General features: G+C 40.2%; 1 protein-coding gene across 1 annotated transcript in view; it reads left to right on the top strand.

The window, feature by feature from the left end:
- Positions 1-15,504, top strand: part of LOC308083047 (arf-GAP with coiled-coil, ANK repeat and PH domain-containing protein 3-like) — a 151,237-nt gene that overhangs the window by 79,922 nt on the left and 55,811 nt on the right. The window contains exons 3-4 of the mRNA XM_080425159.1: positions 4,884-5,003; positions 8,827-8,880. Coding sequence (XP_080281285.1) covers positions 4,884-5,003; positions 8,827-8,880 — 174 coding nt within the window. The remainder of the gene's footprint in view (positions 1-4,883; positions 5,004-8,826; positions 8,881-15,504) is intronic.

A 15,504-nucleotide genomic window follows, 5' to 3' on the forward strand; every position in this document is an offset into this window, starting at 1 on the left:
TTGGAAAACCTTGTATGTCCTGAACCGTTACTTATTATCAGGAAGTGGGTAAAAATGAACAGTGTTCCAAAGGATCCAAATGTAGTTATTATTTAGTCACAAGCTCCAATATTTTTATATTGGTTAAATATTTATAAACCCCACATACAGACTTAACCACTTTTAAACTGGCATGCCTATAGAGCATCGCAGTTCCCGCCCCTTCCGGGTTCCACCGCAAAATACTCAATGCATTTTTCCCATTGACATTTCCAAAAATATTTATATCAATTAATTTAAGCCTAGAATCAAGCCATCCAGGGTCCTGGTGAATCATGACCATAAAACGTTTGATTCTGTGATTATTATTTTTTGAAAACGGCAAAACAAAGGGTATTTATTAAATATAGTATATCATATAATTAAATATAAAATAAAAAAAATCACAGAAAAAAACGTTTTATGGTCATGATTCACCAGGACCCTGGATGGTTTGATTCTAGGCTTAAATGAATTGATATAAATATTTTTGGAAATGTCAATGGGAAAAATGCATTGAGTTTTTCCTTCCGGCACCAGGAAAAACCAGGAAGTGGGCGGGAACTGCGATGCTCTATTTGGAGCATGTTATTTTTACTTGTTATTTTTTAGCCTTTTTCTCACCAATTTAGTCGTTATGCCAATTGATTCCTCCCCACACACACATTCCTGTGTTGTCACTGCTGTTGCATCCTACTGACTCGCCTACCCGTGAGGAGCCTCCACCAGGAGGATGTAGTAGAGCCTCCGTCCTACTCCTCCTCCCGCACAAACACTCCCTGCTGACGGCGTCGCACAGACGCGTCAAAAGTAGCGGATCTGCTACTTTTGATGCTTTTGAATTTGTATCCTGAAAAGCAGGGACGTCACAGGCTCTCAGAAGGAGGGGAGGATGGACTTTCGGTATACCCCTTATTTTATACTTTGGCTATTCAAAAATAGCAGATATACAAGCTCATAGCGCGGCACCGAGTGCCGCGCTATGAGCTTGTATATCTGCTATTTTTGAAAAAATAGATTTGCAAAAAATAGATATTTTTTGCAAATCTTTGCATATAATTTTTTTTGAAGCGAACATTTGTAACTGTCAAATGTAAACGAATTTTGTGTTTAAATTTATTTATTTTTTGGGGCGGATTTTGTTATTTTTTTCTGGTGTTTTGGTTACTTTATTTCGGGGTTAGGGTTAAGGTTATTTAATTCTTATTTTCGCCTGATTTTACCGATTTTTTTTTTTTTTTTAAATATTTTATTTTTTTAAAAAGTGGGGGGTATGAAATCACGGATCTGTGAGAGTGAGGGTGTCGCGTCGTACGCACAGTGAATGGCCGTGACGCCCCTGCTGAACAGTAACAGTTTTGGACTGTATACGACGTTGGAAAAATACGATATACCTTGCCCGCTCCCGCAATTGTGACCGAGTCCCGGGTTACAGCGATGGGTGAGGTCACAATGAGGCTATAGGCTAGCTTGCTGTTAACTACAGCATTGGTTCTCAAAGTGGGATCCGGGGACCCCCAGGGGTCCTTGGGTGCAGCAACATTAGTTAATATAGCATCACAATCATTTTAACCACTTTAACCATATTTTATACTTTGGCTATTCAAACATAGCAGATCTACAAGCTCAGATCTGCTATTTTTGAAAAATCCCTGGCACAAAATATTTTTTAGATGGGGGGGGTCCGCAGCCAAATAATACATTTCATTTTGGGGGTCCTTGACAGTGTTGGAAAAGTTACTAAAACATAGTAATATATTACTTATTACATATTACTTGTTTAAAAAGTAATATAGTTACTTTACTTATTACTCCCTGCCAAAAGTAATTAGTTACTTTACTAGTTACTGGAAAAAAGTAATACATTACTTTAAGTTACATATTACTTTATAGTTACTTTCCAACACTGTGTTGGAAAAGTTACTAAAACATAACTTTCCAACACTGTGTTGGAAAAGTTACTAAAACATAGTAATATATTACTTATTACATATTACTTGTTTAAAAAGTAATATAGTTACTTTACTTATTACTCCCTGCCAAAAGCAATTAGTTACTTTACTAGTTACTGTAAAAAAGTAATAATATTACTTTAAAGTTATACAATGCAGAATCCCAAATAACGATTTTTAGCAACCTCTGCTGGTCACTACCGTCACTGCATACAATTTCCGTAATCCTCGATTACCCAGAATTGCATTCGTTTTCACCGGAAGCCGGAAGCGTTTCAAAAAGCGATCTTTTAATTGTTTTATACTATCTACGGATCGTTTCTCTTAGCCAGTGGAGCATTAGTTACCATGAGCTGTGCTTTCTTTTTCTGTTCTTTTTCGATCTTCCAATCCTACATTATCTTAACATCAGCGTGAGGTTCCTTTTTGTTATAGCGCGGTAGTTCCTGGCCAAACAGGAAACCGTTGCGGTAGTTCCTGGGGACGTCGGCCACGACGTCATGACGTTGGCCAGGAACGTCATTTCCCCGGGAAAGTCCCCCCAGTCCACTTTCAATAGAAAATATATAAATAAAAGGCTTCCGGGGGTGAAATTCACGGAGTGGGTGTTGTGAAACTTTTGCCACTCGCAAAAGATATACAATTTAACTTTAGTTTTGTTGAAAACGTTACCTAGTATTACTTTAAGTTACATATTACTTTAGTTACTTTCCAACACTGGTCCTTGACATGAAAACGTTTGAGAACCACTGAATTACAGTATGCGTGTGTGATATTCCAAGAAAATTCAAATAATCTATATTTTTTTGTACTTTGGGGCAGTGCGGCCATTGCTATATAAAGCATAACGGTATTAGATATCTTAAGTAAGAGCTGTACAAATGTGCCATGCCAGGTGATGACAGTCTCCAGCGGGGATGGCACACATGCACATGTGCTTTTAACCCATTGATACCTGGAACGCATCTGTGTCACTTTAGATTTCTTTAGGCTATTCAAAAATAGCAGATATACAAGCTCATAGCGCGGCACCGAGTGCCGCGCTACGAGCTTGTAGATCTGCTATTTTTGAAAAATCGTGAAAAAAATTTTTTTTGATTTTTTTCCCCCAAAAAAATTAGGATTTAGATTTTTTTTAAGAATCGCCTCAGGTCTTTAATTGCCACCTTGGAGCTGCCAACCGCTACTTTCCCACTTTACTGGTAATAAGAGAAGCTGCATGAGCGTTGAGTTGGTACACTGTCATTACCCCTCCCCTGACGCAGCTCTGTGGGACTGCGTATTAAGAGACAGGGGTTGCCAGAGTTTTGTGAGAGAAATAAGAAACCAGGTCTATGAAAACAAGCCCAAAAGAAGCGACTGGGCCGCATAAGCACTTTAAACCTATATGCTGTATACTTTGGCTTTTTGAAAATAGCCGATTTACAAGCTTGTATCTGCTATTTTCCCCCAAAATCTTGAAATAAAATATTTTTAAGATTTTTCTTATCATTCTAACGACACAAATCTGGTACGGGGCTCCCTGGGGGTTAGGGACAAATAGTCTACATTGTCCATGACATGGAAATATTCTAGAACCACTAAACAATAATTAAAACATTTGGAAGCAAGCGCAAATACGCAACTACACATTAGAAACAAGCCCAAAAAAACGCAACCCCAATATTTACAAGCGACTTTACAGGGGGGAAAAAAGCCCAAAGTCGCTTATAATAAAGCGGACATGGCAACACTGATTAGAGAGCCAAAGGAAGCGCTGAGAGGAGAGAGAGAGCTCTGGGAAGCCTGCAATTATCTCCTTGGTGTGCAGCAGTTCCCAAGGGTGCAAACATGTCGCCGCGGTTTTATCGGTGGCAAACTGTTTACCATTTCCACCAGAGATGAGAAAACCACCAAAAAGGGCAAGGACCTGAAATGACACTACTGTGTGTGTGTGTGTGTGTGTGTGGCACATGCATGCACACATGTGCAACTTCTTCAACCACCTTAACCCTTTAAGGCCTGAGTCCGATTCTTAAAATGTTTTGTAAATCCTAACAGATTTTTGAAAAATATATAAAAATATTTTTTCACGATTTTTCAAAAATAGCAGATCTACAAGCTCGTAGCGCGGCACTCGGTGCCGCGCTATGAGCTTGTATATCTGCTATTTTTGAATAGCCAAAGAAATCTAAAGTGACACAGATGCGTTCCAGGTATTAATGGGTTAAAGGAGTAGTTTACCCCCAAAAATGACTTATTTTCTATCAATTACACACCCCATGAAGCCTTGACTTTATGGAGAGTTTTTTAGTTTTTGTCGCATTCCTAGGCCAATAATTTGATGACCGGCGGAGACTCAATGGAGACTCTTTGAGTGTCCGCCGGTAATTATTGGCTCAGGAATGTGACAAAAACAAAAAAATCTCCATGAATTCAATGCTTCATGGGGTGTGTAATTGATAGAAAATAAGTATTTTTTTGGGTGAACTACTCCTTTAAGTCCTATTTTATAATGTTGGCTATTCAAAGATAGCCGATCTACAAGCTCACAACGTGTCCCCGATGGGGGGCAGATGAACCTCCTTCCTTCTCAACTCTAGACGATTGAGACAAGGTGGCGTAGGGTAGATGGAGGTGGGTTGCTTGTTGCTCGCTGAAAAGAGAATGACAAGTGTCAGAGGCGGTGATATTTAGAGGCGGAGTCCAATCGCCTGATTGGCTGACTGTAGATGATTGGCTAGAAGTGCTCACACTTCAAACTGTGAACGGCAAGATGTTTGTGAAGCATCCTCCAGCAATAAAGATGAGTGTGGGAGAGAGAGAGATCATCCTTATTGAATTTACACTTACAGAGCTACATAATCGCCCCTCAGGTCTTAAATGGGTTTAAGTTGTGAACGTTTGTCTCTATGTGTCTCCTGTGTTGTCCAGCTGGTGAAGCTATGCAGTGGGATGATCGAGGCGGGCCGCGCCTACGTCAGCGCCAACAAGCTGTTTGTCAACGGCATCAAAGACCTGTCCCAGCAGTGCAAGAAGGAGGAGATGATCTCTGTGAGTAGTAGTACCACTACTAAAGTACATTTACTCAAGTACTGTGCTTAACCCATTCAAACCGGGAACGCAGCCTGTGTTATTTTAAGATTTCTTTGGGCTATTCAAAAATATTAGATATACAAGCTCATAGCGCGGCACCGAGTGCCGCGCTATGAGCTTTTAGATTTTTAGAACATTTTTAACTCAAATCTTTGCTTCTGGGGATTCTACAAATGTCTTCTGAATCCTAACAGTTTTCTAAAACACTTTTTCATGTCAAGGACCACCAAAATTATATGTATTTGGCCGCAGACCCAGCCACATCTCAAAAATGTTTGTTCCAGGGACCCCCAGTAGCAAAGATTTGAGTTAAAAATTTATATATATACATTAGAAGATTTGCACAAATTTTCACGATTTGTTTAAAAAAAATAGCAGATATACAAGCTCATAGCGTGGCACTCGGTGCCGCGCTATGAGCTTGTATATCTGATATTTTTGAATAGTCAAAAAAATCTGCGTTCCCGGATTGAATGGGTTAAAGGACGATTTCACCCATTTGCCACCTATCTTCATATAATTGGTCCTCAATAAACTTAATGCTCATGATAAAATGGTAAAAAAAAAAAAGGGAAAAGATTTCACTACACTTCAGAAACCCGCCTACCAGTGACATCATCGTTAGGAAGGGTTTATGAAGATAGGTTGAAAATGGGTGAAGTCGTCCTTTAATGTGACATTCCATCCACTTTGACCCATCCCACAATAATAACATCATCATTTCTACATGCTTCACTGTCAGCCCATTTCTCTGAGACTACTTAACCCTTTAAGACCTGGAACTGTGTCATTTTTAGATTTGAGCTAAAAAGCATTATTTTACACTTTGGGCTATTCAAAAATAGCAGATATACAAGCTCATAGCGCGGCACCGAGTGCCGCGCTATGAACTTGTAGATCTGCTATTTTTGAAAAATCGTGAAAATGTGTGAAAATATTTGAATATAAATATTTTTAAAGCGAACATTTTAACTCAAATCGTTGCTTCTGGGGGTCCCTGGAACAATATATTTTGGTGGGGGTCCGCGGCCAAATACATATCATTTTGGGGGTCCTTGACATGAAAAAGATTGAGCACCACTGATATAGAAACATAGGTTTTTCAGAAAACTGTTGAGATTTAGGAGACATGTAGAATCGGCTTCAGGTCTCAATGGGTTAAGGCCACTTAAGGCCTATACGTATACTTAGTCGCACCCCGAATCGCAAAAATAGCGGATCTACAAGCTCACAATGTCGAGATTTTTTTTCCTATTTTAGAACATTTTCTAAATGTTGACGTGACAAAAAAATTACATCTTTTGTCCAATTTTGTATTATTATTGAATGTATTTTGTAGCATGCTAAAAATAGAGACGCCAGGTTGAAAGTGGTTAATAAACCATCCATCATTGTCGTTGTGGAGGAATTTGCCTGTTTAGCAGAGTACAGAATGTCCGCAGTTTACTGAGTCTGCTACTAAAAAGCTAATATAATCAAATTCAAAGTTCTCTCCAGTGGTTAAAAAATTAAATGACTAAAATAGTTCACATTTATTCATCCCGTTGGCCGCAGGCCTCACATTCCATGTATGTACCAATCTGCCAGCCCCTACGGCTAACTGTACATCTAATACAGAATGTTCTGGAAACGCAACGTCTTTCAGACCCCGCACAGAACTGGGGGCAGCGTTGCCAGATTTCGAGAGAGAAACAAGCAACCAGGTCTATGAAAGCGAGCCCAAAAGAAGTGAAAAGGCCACATGAGTGTGTGCGCACGCACACACACACACAGGATGAGGGTCCGCGGACAAATACATAATAATTTGGGGTTTCTTGACGTGAAAAATGTTTGAGAACCTCTGGGTTAAAAACAACGTTAGGAAGCAAGCCTCAAATTAAGCAACATACTACACTGTAGAAACAAGCAACAATAAATGCCAATATTTACAAGCAACAAGCTATAATGGAAAATATGAATATCCAGTCAGGGTGAAGTGTTGATCATGTATTAGGAAGATTCAGGCAGAGTAACAGCATACAGATCATAAGGAACAAGCCTCCTGGCCTGTTCCTGCAGCCCCTCGGGGCACAAGCCTCTTTAGCACCAATCTCAGACCGTTCTTATAGTGTCCACTCTACCAAAGATGCAATTCTAAATGGTCTTACAAGGATATATGCTAAAGATAAAGGGACACACAAATAGTTACAGAAGTAGTAGCAGTCTGTGGGAGATGTCACCTGTTAAGATGGACAACTGTAGTAGTTACATTGGTGTGGAAAGTGTCTGACTAGCATTGACTGAGATTGAATGGGAGGCAGGCAAATACACAATAATACATACATTTGACAGTCTATAAATATTGCTATCACAAAGCCTAAAGTGGCTTATAATAAGCAGACATGGCAACACCGGTCAGCCTCTCCATATAAATGACAGTGTCATCTATCAGGGCAGCTTCTCCTGGTACATTCCACAGCGTTTCCCATCCTCTACAATGATAGTGGTGCAGTCACACCGTGTAAACACTACTGTCCAGACATGGAGCTGTCCAGCTGTTGGAGGCATGCAGACATGACAATGCTTGTCCCTGTCGGAGCGAAAAGCTCCTATGTCCAAAAAACATTACATGTCAGGAAATGGTGAAAAAATTAACATGTGTTTTAATGCAGTGGTTCTCAAACTTTTTCATGTCAAGGACCCCCAAATTGACACTTGTTAGCCCACGGACCCTGATTTATAAAGATATGCCAAGGACCCCCATAAGAGAAGATTATTACGGCTCTAGCAGTGATTCTCAACCATTTTAATTTCAAGGACCCCCAGTTTGACATGCTTTAGGCTACGGACCCCAATGTAGTTACATTTCTATCTCTGGGACCCCAATTTATATTGTAAAATCAATGTTAATTTAACTCTGAGAGTGTACAAATGGAACATTTGTTACGCTCTCAGAGTTACAGACCCGTTAGGGTCCATTTGGTTCCTAACTATCCATCATTTAGCTGGGGACCCCTTGGAACTCCCTCAAGGACCCCTGGCGGTCCCCGGACCCCACTTTGAGAACCAATGTTCTAATGGAACCAATGCAGTTATTATTTTGTCACAAGCTCTTGTTAATAAACTTGTCATATTTGGTTCAATATTTATGAAACCCACAGACACACTTCAACACGTTCACTTTCTCTGTAAACAAATAATAATAATCTAAAATAGCAAAACATTGCAGATCTACAAGTTCACAATTTTGTTTTTGCTACTTTTGTGTGACACTGTAGTATGTCAAAGTAGGGCTTTCATTTACGGGGAAAGAAATATGGAGATACAAGGTTTCTGCTCAACAGCGGACATGTTTCTGCTATAACAGTTTACATGGCTGGGAGCAGAGACACGTTTTATGGCTTTCCCTGTGGGGGGGAAAACATGGTTTGGGAATGTGTATGGAATGTACAGTATTTAACTTAAAGCTGCAATCCATAATTTTTCTAGTCAATAAAATGTTAATTTCACCAATCTGTCAGGTAGAGTATGTTATTACAATATAACTAACACAGCTGTGGCGGTTGTAGCTAGTCTGCGTGCACTTCTATTGAGAAATGGAGATTGCATTTTTTTGGTATTAAAAGTACTTACTAAATTAGGTCTTAAAAGTCCTTAAATTGTCACTTTACTGTCATCTGGGGACCCCCCACCCCCCCACCAAATCATGCGGGGACCCCCCTGGAGATCCCAACCCACAGGTTGGGAACCAGTACAGTAAAGTACTTACAGTTGGTGTGTCTGTGTTCCTGTCACTTTGCAGGAATGCTTGGAAAAGTGTGGGGAAAGCCTGCAAGAGATCGTCAACTACCACATGGTAAGACACACACACACACACACACACACACACACACACACACACACACACACACACACACACACACACACACACACACACACATTTTAACCATTTATTTATGTCCACACAAAGGAGAGTATACAAGGACACAAATATTAAAGGTGCAGTAAGATTACATCACAAAATCATGGAATACGTCTTCATGATACAATAAGCATGTCACTCAGTACTCTATGGGTATAAGTAACAGCGTCTCCGCCATATGTGGCGGCTGCCAATTATAGCAGAAATAGAACAATACTTTGCCAGCCTTTTTGCCTCCTTTTTGGGCATCCCAAGTTGTTGGAACCCTCTAACAACCAGTCTGTGGGTATGTCCTAGGCTGCCAAATATAAAAACAAATAGTCTGCACCTATAGCCCAGCTCTGAGATGGTATGTAGAAGTGGTTGGTATTTAATGACCTTGGTCATAAAGGCTTCCTCTAGGCTAGGGTCAAAGGTGCAGGCTATCTCTAATACAAACACCTCTCTGGACTCTTCATCAACCACAACAACATCTGGTGTATTAGCTGTCAAAGATGTAAATATGTCTGGGTTATCACAGAGATGAAACATGGATGAAATGACACGGGAATGTTTGTACATTCTCACTGAGGGTGCATGATTTTTTGATATGTCCTTTGCGATGAGTTCCACTATTCTATCATGGCGTGCTATGTACATCCCTTTGTATGCATAACAGCCATTCAGGATGTGTGGCAGTGTTTCAGTGATCTGTTCTGTGGTGTGGTGCAGGCAATGAGGAACTTGAGTGGTGGGAAACCATATGGAAAGGTTGAGTCTGGTGGGAAGGACTTGTAGTCTGGCTTTTATAGTGAATGTGATGATGTCCTCATTGAGTGCAGTGTTCTTAAGGAATGAGTGTGAGACAGAGTGATCAGCATAGGGAAGACATGCAAGTTTCCCTTGGAGTTTTAGTCCAGTCCAGTGTTGTTGTTGTTGATGCTGGTGTAGATCCATGAGGACTCGTCTGGCACACACACACACACACACACACACACACACACACACACACACACACACACACACACACACACACACACACACACACACACGTTTGAAGTAATGCTATACTTCCACATTGTCCTGACGGAAATTTTACGAATGCAATTCTTTCCCCCTGCCATTTTTAACCCCAAATATAAAGCCGAAAATACCCGCTCGCAATGCGTACTAAAGTATAAATCTGGCATCACCTCAACCCCAACCCCTAAAGCTAACCTCTTCTAAGAGATGCCTTTAATCCTAATCCTTAAACCCAATCCTCACAATTTCTCAAATGACATGATGTGGGGACATTAGGATCTCACAAGTAGAATGAAAGTACTCTCACTCACACACACACACACACACACACACACACACACACACACACACACACACACACACACACACACACACACACACACACACACACTGCCGTGGGCCAGGAGGAGTTGTAGAATTATGTTTGGACGTGTCCTGTTCTCTTTGCATGTTAACATCTTTCATGCATTCATGACCCCTCTGGGCCTTGTATTGCACAACTCTGTCTCTGTATTTCTCTTTCTCTCTCTCTCTCTCTCTCTCTCTCTCTCTCTCTCTCTCTCTCTCTCTCTCTCTCTCTCTCTCTCTCTCACACACACACACACTGCACGACTGTGAGCTCACTCTGTGACTGTGAATCTGTCCACACAGGCTAAAGCACATGCATGTGTCTGATTCAAACCACATGCCTATAGCGCAGATGTGTTTAGAAGATATAACACACACACACACACACACACACACACACACACACACACACACACACACACACACACACACACACACACACACACACACACACACACACACACACACACACACACACACACACTAATATCATGAATGTATGGCGTGGAGGAATCTGATTCCTCAGCAAATCCACAAATCTCATGTTATCTCAGTGAGTTCATCCTATGTCGCTATATTGTACACACCGACATGATCATTAGAAAACCATGACAACTGGAAGTCTGTTGTACAACGCTCTGTGTGTGTGTGTGTGTGTGTGTGTGTGTGTGTGTGTGTGTGTGTGTGTGTGTGTGTGTGTGTGTGTGTGTGTGTGTGTGTGTGTGTGTGTGTGTGTGTGTGTGTGTGTGTGTGTGTGTGTGTGTGTGTGTGTGTGAGAGAGAGAGTGTGAGTGTGAGTGTGAGTGTGTGTGGGGGTGTGTGTGTGTGTGTGTGTGTGTGTGTGTGTGTGTGTGTGTGTGTGTGTGTGTGTGTGTGTGTGTGTGTGTGTGTGTGTGTGTGTGTGTGTGTGTGTGTGTGTGTGTGTGTGTCCATTACTGTGCCTGTATACAGTATGTGTGAGTAAAGAATCACAGGAAAAGAAAGTAAAAGTAAAACTAATTTAAGAAAGAAAGAGAGAGAAAGAAAGAAAGAGAGAGATAGAGAAAGAAAGGCAGAAAAGGTGAATCCAGGACATGGCCACTATAGGAACACAGACAGTCCCATCACGGCCTCCATGCTTCCTCCACACATCAGCAGGTCTGCAGCCCTGTCTCTCCTCAACAGTCTGGGCCATTTAGTGGTGGTTTGAACGTTTTTTCCCCTCAGTAGCATCATGGCATCATTGTGGTTTTGTAATAAACTGCTGCCAGTGAACATTCCAGTCCTCCTGAATATGGCAGCACAAAAATGAAAGAGCAAATCAAAAAGCCTGCCCTCTTGTAAAAACTTGCAAAACATGCTTCTGTGGGCGAATGTGTCATCATTTCTCGCTAGGCAATAAAAGGGATACACAGGTAAAATGGAGATATTACAACATTTAATAGCCGGTTTAATGGCTGGGCGTACTCCAACACTAATCAAGAAGTGTCTGTTTCATGCCAGGGGCCCTCATATAGTAATGCATTAGGCCAATGGCCAAGGTACACTCATCGGAAAAACCACAAGAGTCGTTTTTTTTATTTCATAATAAATTTATGAAATTACATTACAAACAGGGTTCCCAACGTCATGAAATTCCTCGAAATATTTTGAAATTAGAAAAACTATTTCCCACTGTTTTGGAATTAATTAAACGTCTTGGAAAATGTTTGGATATACATTGTTTTCGGCTAATGATTTTGTTCACAAAAACATGTATACGTGAAATACCTACAGTATGTGACATGGTAAAATGTAGTGCTGCGCTGCATGAGTTGCGTGAGCGCGGCCAAATGTATACAGGATGTCACGTGACAAAAATATAGATCTGTAGAACCTGTTGCACCGTGATACGTTGTTAGCTTGTAGATCTGTTATTCTTGTCACATGAAGCCTTCGCTTGAGCCTGTCAATTGGGACACCATATGGTTGATATATGCCTGTAAATGGGGCAAAATAATACTTTGGAAGAGTTATGGAATATTTTTGAATATTCATTGGTAAAAATGTGTGGGAACCCTGTACATACTGTAGCTACACTAGGATGGGATATAACAATGCAAGAGATGATCCAAACAGCCACCATTAAACATAGTAGATACGTGTTTAATATTAAAACTACAGTCAATGAAATTATTTGTATCTCCTTTAGTATCTCACTTATAGTAGTAGTAGAGACATTGTTTGGTGTAAGCGCACCATTCATCCAACATTTTGGGGGCTATACAGTAACACAGATACAATACTGTGTATAGATAGAAAAAAGGACAGGTCCCTGTGTCCCCTAGGGTAGATGCCCTCACAAAAACATGTAGTAATCCTGGTCACTATACTGCCTCCCCCTGGCCAGCCGGGGCGCCTGATGGAGGGGAAAGGAACTGGTTGGAATAACGTGTTCCTTCCACGCACTACGTCCAACCAGGGAAACCCTCCCCTGTCAGGTGATAAGAAGGTCAGTTGGCTCTCATGCATTGAAGGAGGCATGAGCTCGGCCCTAGCCTCCCTAGGTTGGCAGAGGGAGTGTAGTGCCCAGGATTACATAGACAATTGGCACTGGGTGTAAAAAATTGGGTTACAAAATCGTGGGATAAAAATTTAAGAGGGAAAAAGGGAAAAAAGGGAAAAGAAAAAAGGACAGGATGTAACAGTTGTGGAGAGAGAGTAAAAGAGAGTAAGAGAGAGAGAGAGAGAGAGAGACAAAGAGAAGATTGCAGTGGATTGATGTTGCTGATGGATTACATGCAGGTTACTGGTCTTTGATATGTAAAGCTCAAGGTTAAACAGACTTGACCCTGAGAGAGAGAGAGAGAGAGAGAGAGAGAGAGAGAGAGAGAGAGAGAGACAGCCATAGAGAGAGTTACAGAAAGTGGGACGACAGCAAAAAGAAAGATACAGCCAAGGATGTAGATTCCGACTGGTGGCAGATGTTTACAGTTTACAGTGTAAAAACTGATTGACCAAAAACAAAATCGCATCGGATTCTGCTAGCACAGGTCTAAAGGAGTGTTTTTATTGTATCATTAGGGCGTTATACCACCACACAGGGTACTTCCTTTATAATCAGCCGGATTCACGTTCTGGGTGTTGATTTGCCCTTTTCTCTCCTTGTCCCCACTCTCCTTTCCTCTTTCTCGCTCTCTTTCTTCATTGGCTCTCCATCATAGAGGCACCTCTCATCCACTCCCGCCTGCTCACTAGAATTACACTAATAGCTTGTCTGGCACACACATAGAACAGAGGGATGGAGGGAGGGAGGGAGGGAGGGAGGGAGGTGAGGAAATCTATCTTTGTTCAAACCACCTGCCATTGTTGTGTTGCTGCTGTCGTTTGTTTTCAGCTGTAGTTTTAGTGACCAGACATCATCCAGTGATGAACGAAAACATACTGGTTCATCATGATGACACAAATAAAAGGAGATTGCCTCTAAAAATATATTTTATATAGGATTAAAGAGACTTTAATGTTTAGTTTTTTTTTAATCTTAAACCAAATGGAATTAATGCTTATAGGGTCTTGATCATGACTGGGGTTTGAAAATTACATTTTGAAAATGTGTATCAGGGGTGAGCAACCTTTTCAGGCACATATGATTGATTGATTGATATAAAAAAAGCCCAGAAAGTATAGTTCTATAAGGTCTGCTAAAAGGATTAAAACCTAAGAAAGCACTATGGCTTGTTTCCATTGGGGTCCTTTGTATTCAATTCATCGAAACATTTTATGACAGACAAATATACAATACTTTCTGGGCTTTCTGGTGATGGAACACTTGGCCGGTTTCCAAGGCTGGTGTGATGATCACCCCAGTGCCAGACAGACAGTGAAGACCACCTTTGCTTTTACTTATTATTATACAGTAGGCAGCTAATTAAAATAGTACAAGCAAGCTTAGAACAATGATACAACCTATAACAAAGAATGAGTCAATCATTTAATATGGATAATAAAGCTATAAGATCAATTCTTACTGTCTGGGGAGAAATTATTTAGGTACATGCAGTGGTGGAAAGTAACTATTTACTTAAGTACTGTACTTAAGTAAATTTTTGAGGTATTTGTACTTTACTTGAATATTTCCAATTTCCAATACTTTTACTTCTACTCCACTACATCTCAGAGGCAAATATTGTACTTTTACTCCACTACAATTATTTGAAAACTTTAGTTACTGGTTACTTTTCAGATATACATTAGGATATTATGAAACATACATTAACCACTTTAGCCCTATTTTATGCATAGGCTATTTGAAAATAGCAGATCTACAAGCTCACAACGTGTCGCGATGCGACGCGTTGTGAGCTTGTAGATCGGCTATTTTCAAACTTTTTAGTACTTTAACTTTTGGTACTTTAAGTACATTTTCATACCAATAATTTTGTACTTTTACTCAAGTAAATTTTGAATTCCGGACTTTTACTTGTAACAGAGTACTTCTACATTGCAATATTTATACTTTTACTTACTGTAAGTAAAACATTTGAGTACTTTTTCCACCACTGGGTACATGATCACACCAACAACGGTTAAATAATAACGCTTGTTTTTGATCGACTCAAATGATCACCTCAATTAACTGGTAGAACTAACTGTTGGCTCTAAGGAGACGTGATAGAAGAACTGTTGAGATTTGAGGTGGTTTTCCCTTCCCATCCGCCTCAGGCTGCAGTGATTACTGCAGTACTTACACAGTCAGATCTTCAGTAGTAATTTAACTCTGCGGGTGTAAAGTACAAAGGGTTACAAAGGGCTAAATTAACAGGATTTTTTACTGCGTTATTATTATTTTTAAATAGAAAATGGTTGATTTGTGATGTTGCATGGGGAGGAGGAGTGTGTTAACCCATTCAATCCGGGAACGCATCTGTGTCACTTTAGATTTCTTTTGGTTATTTTTGAAAAATCTAGAACATTTGTGCAAATATTTGAATATAAATATATAAATGTCCCTGGAACAAAATATTTTGAGATGGGGGTCCGCTGACAAATACATATCATTTTGGGGGTCCCTGACATGAAAAAAGTTTGAGCACCACTGATATATATAGCAACATAATATTTTTTTCTTTAACTGCTAGGATTTAGAAGACATTTGTAGAATCCCCAGAAGCAAAGATTTTAGTAAAAAAAATCGCTTTAAAAAACATATACTCATAGATTTGCACACATTTTCACGATTTCTTAAAAAAAA

This window comes from Gymnoscopelus braueri (assembly GCF_963280865.1).
Source record: "Gymnoscopelus braueri genome assembly, chromosome: 3".
Classification (NCBI taxonomy): domain Eukaryota; kingdom Metazoa; phylum Chordata; class Actinopteri; order Myctophiformes; family Myctophidae; genus Gymnoscopelus; species Gymnoscopelus braueri.